The 12578-nt window shown below is 49.0% G+C and overlaps 2 protein-coding genes across 2 annotated transcripts in view; both read left to right on the top strand.

The window, feature by feature from the left end:
- The window catches only part of LOC126572875 (hornerin), a 110916-nt gene extending 102680 nt beyond the window's left edge, over positions 1 to 8236 (top strand). Inside the window, exon 7 of the mRNA XM_050232575.1 lies at positions 2593 to 8236. Within this exon, the coding sequence (XP_050088532.1) occupies positions 2593 to 4668 (2076 nt within the window). The 3' untranslated portion in view covers positions 4669 to 8236. The remainder of the gene's footprint in view (positions 1 to 2592) is intronic.
- A 3304-nt stretch (positions 8237 to 11540) lies between these two features.
- Positions 11541 to 12468, top strand: LOC126572886 (apolipoprotein D-like). Its single transcript, XM_050232592.1, has 3 exons — positions 11541 to 11951; positions 12032 to 12257; positions 12336 to 12468. The coding sequence occupies exons 1-3, from the start codon at positions 11594 to 11596 to the stop codon at positions 12382 to 12384; spliced, it is 633 nt and encodes a 210-aa protein (XP_050088549.1). The 5' UTR covers positions 11541 to 11593; the 3' UTR covers positions 12385 to 12468.
- Positions 12469 to 12578: the final 110 nt, after the last annotated feature.

Below are 12578 nucleotides of genomic sequence, written 5' to 3' on the forward strand. Positions count from 1 at the left end.
CTCGATCGCTCGATCGCTCGCGCCACACTCACCGCGCGATGTATGTTGTAGCAGCGTAAGAACAACAGCATAACACAAAACACGACACACACCACCCTTCGCTGCCTCGTGGCCAGTTCCTCGATCCGTTCCGAGATTCCATCTGTGCGAAGGCGGAAGGCCGGAGAGTGGAGATCCCGAAATCCCGGCACCAGCCGGCCCTTTTAGCTTGCTGGGTGGCATTCCTTCTCCTCGGAGGGAGGAGGGACCACACACATCGCCATCGTGGTGATCACCAACACTTCTCCTCCTTCTACTCGACCGCCTGGTACTCCGTGTCTATGCTCGTCGTTCATCATCATCCTCATCATCATCATCATCATCATCATCATCGTGGCGATGGGGATAACTCGCTTTTGAGTTTTGATAAAACAAGCTACAACATATGCGCTCGCATAAGCATAGAAAGAGGTGAGAGGTGGCCTCTCCCCCCTTTAAATGCTCGCGCGACCTGTTCCCTCTGTCTGTCTGGCTGTGTTTGCTCAGTAACGGTCGATACACGCTAGTTTCGTGCTCGATGAAGTGTTGCTCGATCTCCAATCGAGCTGTTTTGTTGCTGCGAGGGTCGTCGTCGTCAAGTGGCGCATGGGAAACTGGCCAGCAAACCCTCTAACGACCATTCCGGAAGGCAAAACAGGGTGGAGAACGCAAACACGACGACGACAATTGTTCGTGGACTGTGAATAGCCCAAACAGAAGTCGAAGATGGCAAAATAGACGCGCTTCCTTGGGCCACACCGGTCCAAGACGTGGCCCTCGAGTGTTTCTTTTCATGCCAACTGCCAACACACAACAAAAGCATAGGAAGAGAGTGAGAGAGAGAGAGAGCGCGGGCATTCGTTGCGCTACTGGCACTATAGTCGTGGTCTTATATGTTATGGAGATTTATTCTCCTTTAGTGTTGGAACTCCAGCCTAGACGGGGAGAATGCGAAGAAGCACTCAGGTAGCCATTAACATGCGCTCAAGTGTTGCTTCGTGCCAGTCCAAAGGATCTTCAATCGATTCCTCCTCGATGGTGCTGCTTATGCGAAAGTGTCTGATCATGGTGCTTGGCGCATCAGACGGGAAATAGAAAATTCATAATTTTATGCAACCCACAGCCCCCACTATCTTGGCTTCCTTGGCCTGGTGGTGGTTTGCCGGGGAAGGGAGCACGCCTTTCTCACGCCATCAACGGATGCGCGCTCTGACTTCCGACTTCCGAGTTCTTTGTCACCATCATACGATCGATGCACGGTATGCTACACGATTTGCACAACAATTCTCGTCGTCGCACGCCGTCACACGGACGCTCGCTGGTGCATACGGTTGTTACAAGTGGTCCCCAGTGGCCGGGAAGGGCCGAAGATTGTGTTGTAAAAGCTGTTATCTGCTCGAGCGCACGATTCTCTCGATTCAAATACACTCCTGGTGGTGCTGGCATGACATGCAGCACAACTTGTTCCAATGTGATTCCGACCCTTTTCACACTTGCTGCTCATTCCCTCTCGAGAGCACTCGGGAGCCAGAGAAACTTGTTTCTGCTTCAGCATTTCTCCATTCATTTCCCTATCCAATTCCAAAGAAAGCGAAGTGAATGTTGGTGTTGCTGTCGCATCCTTAATGGTCTGTTCGATAATGATGTTTGGTGCATTGGAGCGGCGATTGCGACAACACACATTTCAAGCGCAAAAGGACTTTGCTCTCATGCTGGTTGCCTGGAGGCGTGTGATGATAAGATGGTCTAAGCATACGTGTTATCGATTCTTATCAATACCGTAATCCTAATCTTCATCTTCTGGGATCCTTATTGTTGATGTCAGTTACTTATTATTCTCTAAGCGTTCTAGCTCTTCTAGATCAACTAAACAGAATTCCTTGAAGATCGCTAAACAGTGGTCACGCGACAAAAGAATGAAAAGAGTTGAAAGAAGCTGCTCCGGGAGGAACGGTAGCATCTATTACAGATTGTAAAAACGTGGCGGGAATAGGTACACTACCATTCAAACAATAGCAGGTACACTTCTCATTGAATGGCATCTCATGAGCCCTGCATTGACAAAAGGACGTGGATCAGAAGAGCAGAACTGCCATTCATGTTCTCCTAGTGTTCTGCGATGCTTGCATGGTTATGATTGTGACTGGTGTATTGCAATGCATCAAACACTCGAACAATGGTGCCAGACCAGAACCAACAAGCTAACCAACCAACCAACAATTGCACATTCCTCCGTAGAGCTATTTGCGTAGAACGCAAGAAGTGTACGTTGCGTTCTTTGTTCTCGATTACCCCCTTAAAAGGTGTCGCGCCTCGCACGCTCTTGAGAAAGCATAATGGGAAGGTAGAAGACAGAGTAGACACTTCACACCTTTCCACTTCGTCGAGCAGATTACAATGGGATTGACGCATTGTTTAGTGGGAAGGAGGCTACAGTAAACAATGGTTATAAAATGGCTGCTGGAAGAGGAGAAAACCATTTTAATTATCCTTTTTCACGCGCTGCTTAAGCATCCTTGATAGACCCTCATCTAACGCACTCTCTCGTGTCTCCCTCCTCTCTTCTCATTGCAGCTGCACGCAAAGCAGATCCACTATCCGAGCGGTTATCCGATGCCCCGGTCACCGCCACTGTTCATCTGTTCGTCGCCCGGTCCCGATCCTTACCGATCGCACGACAACGTGTACGAGGAGCTGGAGCACGGTAATCACCATCACCATCATCACAACGGTCGGGACACGGACTCGGAGCCACCGATCCAGTCGGACGATGACTTTGCGGAGGACGAACTCAGCCTGCCCGGTGACCGATCGTTCCACAAATCACCCTCGGATGCGACCACCGTCGCGACGATCTATCACGATCGCAGCAATGGCGGCGGTAGTAGTAACAGTGCGGTAACAACGGCCTCAGCCGCTACCGTGCCCGTCTCTGACGTCATGGCCACCACACCGGGTCCTCCGATGCTGGATCGAAACCGAACGGAGCGGAACTCGTTGCTATCTTCGTCGTCTTCGTCTCAGGGCAACGAAAGTGCTCACCAACCACCACATCCTCATCGTCCTACTGGTGGTGGTGGTGGAGGTGGTAGTGGGAACGGTAATGGTGGAGCTGGTTCCACCAACAACAACAACAACAATGGTAGCAATAGCAGCAGTAGCGCCAGCAGCAGCAACAGCAATCGCAATTCCAACTCGAGCGCCGACTGTGGGGCGAGTAGTCACAGTGGGAACGGCAATACGGCTGCTTCCTGTAATGGCCACAACAGCGGTGGCAAGACGAACCAACTGAACGGGAACTCGTCGGCCACGATCAGTGGAGGACCACTGAGTGCCGGGTTGGGACTGTTCCGGTCGAGAAAGCAACATCATCCGACGAACGCTTCGGCTGCGGCCACACTCGGTGGATCAGGGCGAAGACAGCGGGGAGCACGGGGAGGAGGGTTAAGTGAGCGAACGGGAGCGACCTCACTGGATGGGCTAACCGACGGCGGAGGACCCCTCGGTGTTGGTCCGGATCCGGTCGTTCTGCCATCGCTCGTGTACGACGATCGGGGTATGATGACGCTACCACCGCCAGCCTATCACAACCACACGTTGGCCACACCAGCGCACCACCTGGTACCGCATCTACACCCGCACCCGCACCCACACCACCACCAGCAGCAGCAGCAGCAGCAGCATCATCACATGAACAGCGTAAACAACAACCAAAACAACGGACGCTCCAACTACTACAGTACCATCGACGATGAGCTCGATCCGGAGTTGCTGGATCCGGTCGAACGGCGGAACCGTATCAACGCGCAACTGTCCGCCTCCTCTGGAGTGCTCCACGCCGGTCCTCCGGTTTCCACGATCTTCCGGAATGGGCACGGTTGTGGCCGTGGCCCAGCACCTTCGCCGCATCTCCACAACAACAACCAACACCACCACGCTCATCATCATAGCGGCGGAAGTCGTGGATCTTCGAGGACAAATCCACGGACCGGTCGTGCGGCTCGGAACGGTGGAGTGCCAGCAGTAAACGGGAACGGTGGTCTACCACCATTGGCCGTCATCTCGTCATCGACGCAGCAGCAACAGGATCCTTCGCAGTACATCTACCACGAGCCGGTCTTCCACGAGGGTCTCATCTACGATGGTTGCCTCTCGCACACGTACAGTGATCGGAGTGGTGGTAGTGGTAGTACCGGAACGGGTAGTACCGGTGGTGCCGCCCCTTACCATCACCCGCATCATCATTCCTACATCCTGCCACAGTTCAGCACGTTCCGGAATGGATCATCGTCCGGTGGTGGTGGTGGTGGTGTCGGTCCGGGGGTGATCTACTCGCGTGACTCCAGCTTTGGTTCCGATTCCGGGTACAGTCAGCACACGCAAGCTTCCTCTAACCGGAGTACGATGGGTGCGGGTGGCGGTTGGAACAATCATCGACGACCAACCGGCCAATCGACAGTTTCGAGTGGATCCTCCTCGTCGTCCGGTGCACCACCGCCATCATCCGGAGTGGCCGGAACGAAGCAATCGGTGGATCATCATCCACTAACGGCTACATCTGGCCACAACAACAACAACAACAGCAGCAGCAACAACAGCAACGGGTCGACGAATAGCAATGTCGCGACGGTTGGCGTTGGCGATTCTTGAGAGAAAGCGATCGCCATCGATGATCACGATCGCCGATCGCTGTCGATGTTGTTGATGGGCGGCGATGGTGATGATGATGATGACGCCGGCGAAGGCGAATTGGAAGATGATGCCAGGATGCTGCTACTACCAACAACACCATCATCATCAGCGGTAGCACCGTCATCATCGCAGCTCGAACCCTTCATATCCAGCATCGTATACGGCAAGATACTACTGTGAGTTACCCCAGGAATTTGCCCAGGGTCCAGGACTCACGTCAAGTCAAACTTGTGTGAGGCATAACGACCTTAGAACAAAGCTCTAGGAGGCAACAGGTTGATAGGAAGAGGAACAGTGGAGGACAAAAGGCAAAAAAGGGACGCAGGTTCCCACCTGCCCGCCCAGATATCGAAGGTTGTGTAGAGCGCGGTGTCCTATCAGCCAGGAGATTCTTCTTCGTGTGAATAAGTAGGGAACTAACGAAACTAAGGGAAACTCTTCTAGTGTACGTAGCAGCGCGGTACGGCCAACCAACCCTCGAAATGTGATTTTAATTTTAGTATTCAGTATCCAGTATCCAGTGTCCAGTGGCGCGTAGCGGACAAGATCCGCGAAGATATAGGCGAAGGAGGAATAGGAGGTCATTTTATCTCCTGCCCGAGTCTCCTTCCGTTTCCGTACCATTTCGTTTACTCCCCTTAGTTCGTAGAAGGCGTCTGTAAGTAATCGAACGTAAGTAGCGAGATAGTAGAGTGTCTGTACAGTGAAGCAGGTTTTAGTTAGTATGCACCGTGTGGGGTCATATAGTGACTCCAACTACGAATCAAGAAGGATACTTAAGTGAGCAGACGGGCGTGCGGACGTGTCAGTCCTGCTCAGCTTGTTTGTGTGTACAAATGAGAGCGAGTGTGAATTCCCCCCAACACACACAAACACATGCAGCAAATGATAACAATGTATATAGCTAGAGCAGAAGGATCCTCATTGGCATGCTGCTAATGCACCACAAAAAGGAAAGGTCCTCGGTGCCGATTGTAGGATTGCGTGTGCGTGTGCATGTGTGTCTGTGTGTTGGTGGCGATTATCAGATTACCCCGCCCCCGTCTCTCTACCGCGGTTCTCTACTCGTGTGGTTGTAAAAACAAAAAAAGGTAGAAGCAATACCTTAGTAGACATGTAAGGCACAGACAGTAGGCGATGATTGTCGCGATCGGCGTGTATAGTCGTGGAGAACAAGGCTCGGGACGCTTGTCAGGGACGCTCGAACAATCGAACAGAGTAGCCATATTGTTGCATTCTGGCAACGCACTTTTGTTGGTTTTTGAACGTTGACATCCCGTTGGTTGGTGTCAAGTAATTAAAAAGCGAATTTTCCCCGTGTGCGCCCTAATGCACGCTTTCCTCCCCTCTCTATCTCGCTCTCTTTCCGGCTTGAAGTGATTACTGGTGAGTATGGAAGGTGCTTTTAAGGAACCCCCTTTTTGGCCATCATAAAACCAAGAACGACAGGATGGTGGGCTGGTACAGTCCGGACTCTTCTCCCGGACTTTGCCATCATCGTTAAACCATATCGTTACGCATCCTGCCAGTGTGTGCTGGTGTGAATTCCGATCTGTGCGAGTGTGCAATTACACATTTCCGTGTCCTGAGTCCTGGGAACAATTTGGACACCCTACAACCCCATTGTGTGGTGCGTGATTATGGGGCTTTCGATGGGTTTTTTCCTCTACCCTGTTTTGTTTTTTGTGCTGTCACCAACCGGACACACACTTGAGCACTTTGCACCACTCATTTGCACACACAAAATTGCGAACGGCCCCCCCCCAAACGATCCCATCGTAATGACGCATCGTTTCAGCGCCGAGAAGTACACCGCGCGCCATTCATTCATGCCGTAATGGTGGCCAAGAGTGCACTTATGCCATCGTGAGTATTTTTTCTCCTCTCTCTCTCTCTCTCTCTGTTTTGTTTGTGTACTCTCTTTTTGTGTCACATACTCCCTCCCCCGGTGGGTGGTTGGATGGAATTTGATTGTCAGTGTCGGTCGTCCACAGCAGCAGTACCTCAAGCACTGAAAAACGTTGAACTTAGACCACGCCTGCTACTGCTGGTGGTGGTGGAGCGTGGTGTGACTTTTAATTTGAGTTCACAAGTTCTGCTTCCATCCAGAGCCCGTCTGTGCTGGCTGTAAGTGGAACCGTATAATTTGCGTGCGCCATCGCGCAGTGATGGAGTGATTCCATCACCGTTTTGCGTACCGCGAGAGAGTGCGAAAATTGAAACGACCGAGAACGTCCCGACAAGTGCTGTGTGTGCCCTGGAACCGGGATAGATGCCAGCAACACCAGTCACCCCGTGTAAATAGCGATACCGATGTACAGTGCAGTGAGTCCACTGAGAAACGCTCTCATTCTAAAACGAATCGTAAACAATCATCTTCCTTACTCACCCTTTCACCGACCATTCTATTACTCCAGTCCGAGCTAAAGTACCTTCACGTCAGTCGCGATCAGTACTGATGAGCTGCAACAGAGCAGTAGGCGGTGACGGTTGTGCTTCGACACCTTCTCTCTCTCTCTCTCTCTCTCTCTCTCTCTCTCTCTCTCTCTCTCTCTCTCTCTCTCTCTCTCTCTCTCTCTCTCTCTCTCTCTCTCTCTCTCTCTCTCTCTCTCTCTCTCTCTCTCTCTCTCTCGTACCATTCTGTCACCTGAGCTCCCCATTCTCTGTACCTGGTTATCCCTTAACCTTACCAACGGTCGAACTAGCGATCGAGCGAGTCGTAGTAGCCTTTCGTTCTTTCGTCGTCCATTCTTTCAATTGTAGCTCGAGCTCGAATGGGGTTTGGTGTTTGTGTAGAGGTTGTGTCGCAAGAACACGCTACGAAGGGAAAAGGAGGAAGTAAAATGAACCAGCTCCAGATACCAGCAAGATTACCATATCATTGTAGAAAGGCAGTAGAAGCCAATCATCAAGCTAGAAAATGACGAACGTGTATCTTGGAGAGAGAGAAATAGAGCTAGGCCGGTGGTTCAATTACGTTTTCCTCCTCTTCCTTCGATCGGCACTCTTCGCTGACCGTGAAAGGTAAAACGTGAAAAACCAAAAACTTAAAGTACGACGAGACGGTGAAAATGGTGAAAAGCTTAACTTTGTACATACGAACCCACACGCACTGGCACACTTCTAGTGAGTAGATCGAGCGAGTGATAGTTCCAGGAGTGTAATCGCGCGTGTGTAATGAGAAGTCTGATAAGGAGCTCTTGGATCGGAGGAAGTATGTGTAAATATGGTAAAGGCAAAGGGATACCGCAGGACGAATGCTGGCCACTGCAGCAAATCAATCATCTTCAACCCCATAAGCCCCGTTCCCCCTTCCAAGCACACAAACACTCACTCCAACAATCATACATTTCCTGATACAATAAAGAGACAGCAACAGGCGGCCAGGACAGGGCAGTAGAGGTAGTAGTAATCCGGGATCCGGGAAGAGATCCCGCTGGTGGTCGATGGAATGCCACGCCACGCATCGTCCGTGAACTAAATATCGTGTAGAAAACTAGTGAAAAACAATTAATAAAATTGAGGAAAATCATTCTGAAAAAATAAGCACACCCGTTTGTTGTTCCATTTTATTTTTATGGTTTAAATTCCCGAAAGAAAATGAACTGATCCGCCTTGCGCGAAGGGTAAAGAGGTAATATTCAATCACATAACAACTCATTGGCGTTGGCGTTGCCAGGAGTTGCTAGGCAGCAAAGCTGTGCACCGAATCAACGTTTTGTATGACAAATAGTGCTAAACGAATGAAACTGTCAGAATATGCTGGAGCTATAAAATATTTGTCATGGATCCTTTTCTGAAACTGCGCTTAATTCCACTTCAAAATCAAATTGGCATTTGTATCAGCAACAGAATTTTAATTGGAAAAAGTGTATCGCCGAAATTGTTATCTGAAATTGATGCATCCAGACCAACCCTTAACGCGGCTATTAGACAGATGTTGATGGGCAACTTTCGCACATGCCGTAATCAATACCCGTTTGAACAATTTCTGGAATCCTTTTCGTGGAAAAAAACGACACAACAAACAGCGAAACACAAAGCGCTGACAACAGTCCACAATTGCGAGCAATTACAGGGAGCAAACAGAAGGGGCATCCTCCTCCGTCACCCTCTCAAAATGGTAAAAAATTTACCTCAACAACACGTATCCCGTTTATGCGGCACTACAACTACTAACGAGAGAGAATTTAACGGGACGGAAAATACAATCGAAGAAGAATCCTTTTCACTAGCAACAATTTCCACAACTTTCCCGTACCCGATGCTGGTGCTCGGTAGGAAACAATAAACAAAATTTCAATTCAATTTTGTGTACATTAACATTGTTGATTGTGGCGAAGAACAAAGGCATCCGCAAGGGGGGGGGGGGGGGGGGGGGAGTGCGTGGCAGGATGGGTGGAACACGTTTCGTTAAGCGAACTGCATGCGGCCAATCGTAATGAAAAATCACCCAGAATGACCCACTCGGTGCCACCACCGGAGCAAGGCACCCGTGAACTGGTGGGAACGGGAAATGGAACAAAAGGGAAATCTGCATTTCGGAAACAGCAGATCGATCGAAACGGACCGGAAAGGACGGGCTGGTCGCAACCGATCATAAAGGACTTTAACAAAACAGGGCCACTGAATGTGCGCCGAATGTACGGTGTAATTTTTTTTTTGCTCGATGCGTAAGAATATTATCAATTTAATAATGATGACGATTGAACGGTGGCCGATATTGCAGCAGCAGCCGGTGGTGGGTAGGGGGACTGAAAAGGGGGAAGCGTTTGGAATGCGCGGCGCTACATGTTTGCTTGTGGGGCAGATTGTGTTTATTAGTGGAAATGTATTGAATTTCCTTTGCCGCGTTGCTACTGGCATCCGGTAATGGCGTAATGTGAGCTGGTTATAAATTATGCTGCAAAAAGCAACGAAATTAATGGGCCCGAGGGGTGTTCCATTTTTTAAGCTGCTCGCTGTAACCATTTATAGAGAACCATTTTAAAGAAGCTCATGGAAGCGATACCAACCCAGCTGTTTTAACAGTTGGTCAAAATTAAAGGATATTTAAGGATTAATTTTAAAAAAATAAGATTTCATTCCGGGACTTGGCACTGGTGGCGGTAGTGTCGACGAAGGGGCAGTGCTATAAAATGTGACCACGCAGAAGCTATAAAACCGTTCAAACGCGAGCGATTCAAATCTCTATGATCGGCTCAACCTGCGCGATTGAAATTATGATTTCAGTAACATAACAGTTCAATGTAAATTTAATTTTATGTAAACAAATTTACCTATCTCATCTCATAAGTTTCTCATAAGAAATAGGTTACTATTTTCTTTTATTTTCCGCATTTATTTATAAAAAATTCTCCCGAAAAAATTACATCAATCGTGTGGACCATTTGACCCAATCGCATGAATAAAGATATCAGCCTTTTAACAAACCAGGCGTCTCTGTACTTCTCACATCCTAAGAGCAGCTGACCCAAAAACCAATTAATTCAAAGTCGGTGTCCATTGCACCACCAAGCATTTTGGATCGATGTTTTGTAACATTTTTTTAAACACTTAACTCTGTACTTCACTTACTTATTCGCAAACATTTTAAGATTTTAAATAATCCATTCTTTCATTGGATTTTAAATAATCCATTCTATCTTGAAAACTAGTACCTTAAATTGTAAAACTGAAAATATCAAAAATAACTCGATTGAACTCTAACGTTTAAAAATCAGGAAAGAGAGGAATTCACACAAATGCCACATTCAAACACACGTTGAATGCCAATCTTTTGTGATAAGGCTGTGATGGGAAACCGATGCACTTTCGCACATTGTTTAAGGCGCCATGAAGAGTCGCATTGGTGCGCCGACTTGATAAACTCTTTAGTCTTTCATTGCTGGCTCATTTTTTCAACTTCCAAAGATAACAAAATCATTCTCGGGCCATAAACTTTCCTTACTTCCTTCTTTCGGCCGGTAGTAGCTCTCTTTGGATGTTTTCATTGAGCTTAAACAGCTCTACCAAGCATCCGTGCATACGAATCTTTATTGTTGTTTGGTCCTTTCAAGCAACACTGCAATGATCAACATTAAAATTCGAAGCAGAACTGACAACTTCCCATGCCACAAAAAGGATCAATTTCACAAAACTGGCCCAAACTGTTCAACGGAGAAAAGATTTCATAACAATCTGCAACCTCCAATATGAGCCTTTCTCGGAAATTCACCGGCCGCCTAATGCGCCACTGGCTCATATCTAAGCCCATATAATGGTTACCGTGGGAATGGATTTACTACTATTGCCAGATAAGCCTCAAGTGGCCCAAACCAAGCCAATGTCCAAGTGAATCCAGTCAATGAACGTCCTGTGAATCCAGTCAATGAATTTCCTCAAGTCAATGAACGTACGATTGTTATCACAATTTGGCACGTGTAAGCTTCTAGAAAGTACGCCAGCCTGGTTGTCGCCTGTTACGCACAGCGGCATATCTGCTGCACAACATCGCGATATGCGATCGTTGGATGTGTGCCTCGACTGCGTGTGGGCGCAGTCGACAGGAAATTTGGGGTGCGAGGTTCTAAATGGTTCCCGCGCCTCCGCGAAACCATTACCGCACCTCGCGAGATCGAGTGTCCGCGATAGGGATTCGGTAACCCTTATCGATGGGTATCAGACGTTTCTAGGCCAATTCGTTTTCCGCCGTTTTCTTTCTTTCTTTTTGACAAGACATTCTGTCACCACCTCGGGCGGTTCTCGCATAAAGATAAACGCCATATGGCGTGTACTTTTGTATAAAAGACTTCGGCGGCGAGTGGGAATACCAAACAACTCGACTAGACTTGAACCACTCAACAGTTCAGCGGGAACAGTAACAGCAAACAGCACGAGCACGATGAATACCATTCAATTGATTGCTAGCGTCGTTGTCCTTGGCCTTGTCCAGCTGGCCAGTGGACAGCTTGTATCGCCTGGCATCTGCCAGGACCATCCGGTGCACGTAAACTTCGATGTTGAGCGGTACCTTGGCCTCTGGTACGAGATCCGTCGGTACGAGCAGGCGTTCCAGATCGGTGGAGAGTGCGTGACGGCCGAGTACTCGGTGAATGCCGATGGTAGCGTGCGCGTCTTCAACTCGATGCGACCCCGCGATTCCCCAACGGGAACTCGCCAGTCCGACACTGGCCGTGCCGTCATTGCCTTCCCCGATGAGTCACCGCTGGAGGCGAAACTGAACGTTACCTTCGATGCGAGTAAGTAGCAATGCAGCGTGGATCCCGGGAGTCCGGAACCATCGACCGGAATAACATCATAATAACCCTGTTCTGTTTAGCCGCTGTCGATGTAACGGCCAACTACTGGGTGCTCGGTACGGACTATGAGAACTATGCCGTCGTCTGGGGTTGCTTCGGAGTCGGAACTACCCTTCGTGCCGAGAGTGCTTGGATTCTTTCCCGTACGCCTCAGCTGAGCGCAGCATCGCTGGCCCAGGTTCAGCCGTTCGTCAACCAGTTCCTGGAAGAGGAAAGCCTTCGCACGACCATCCAGGATCCGCAATTGTAAGTAGATTGATAACATGGACTTGGCTGGCAGTGCAGAAATTTTACGTTCTTCGTTCTGTTCTGTTCTCGTTCTAGCTGCTGCACGAATAACCCAGAGGTGACCGCTTACCCACAGTGCGCTTAGTGAATCCCAGGATCCCTCTCTATCTCGCAGAGGATCCCTTTTTTAAACTAAACATTGCAAATAAAGTTAATTGAATATACTTAATCATAAAACAGTGAGTGAAGTGTTTCGATTTGAGACTTAAAACATCTACAAGCTGTTTCTTTGTCGGAACCATAAGCTGTTCGATTAGGTTGACTATCCTTCCTCAAGAA

The sequence above is a fragment of the Anopheles aquasalis genome, chromosome 2 (assembly GCF_943734665.1).
Source record: "Anopheles aquasalis chromosome 2, idAnoAquaMG_Q_19, whole genome shotgun sequence".
NCBI classification, from domain to species: domain Eukaryota; kingdom Metazoa; phylum Arthropoda; class Insecta; order Diptera; family Culicidae; genus Anopheles; species Anopheles aquasalis.

What these genes read in the sequence shown, in the direction of transcription:
- LOC126572886 (XM_050232592.1), top strand. Translation starts at nt 11,594, where the DNA reads ATGAATACCATTCAATTGATTGCTAGCGTCGTTGTCCTTGGCCTTGTC. An exon ending in GAACGTTACCTTCGATGCGA is followed by an intron (nt 11,952 to 12,031) that starts GTAAGTAGCAAT and finishes TGTTCTGTTTAG; the next exon opens with CCGCTGTCGATGTAACGGCC. An exon ending in ACCATCCAGGATCCGCAATT is followed by an intron (nt 12,258 to 12,335) that starts GTAAGTAGATTG and finishes TTCTCGTTCTAG; the next exon opens with CTGCTGCACGAATAACCCAG.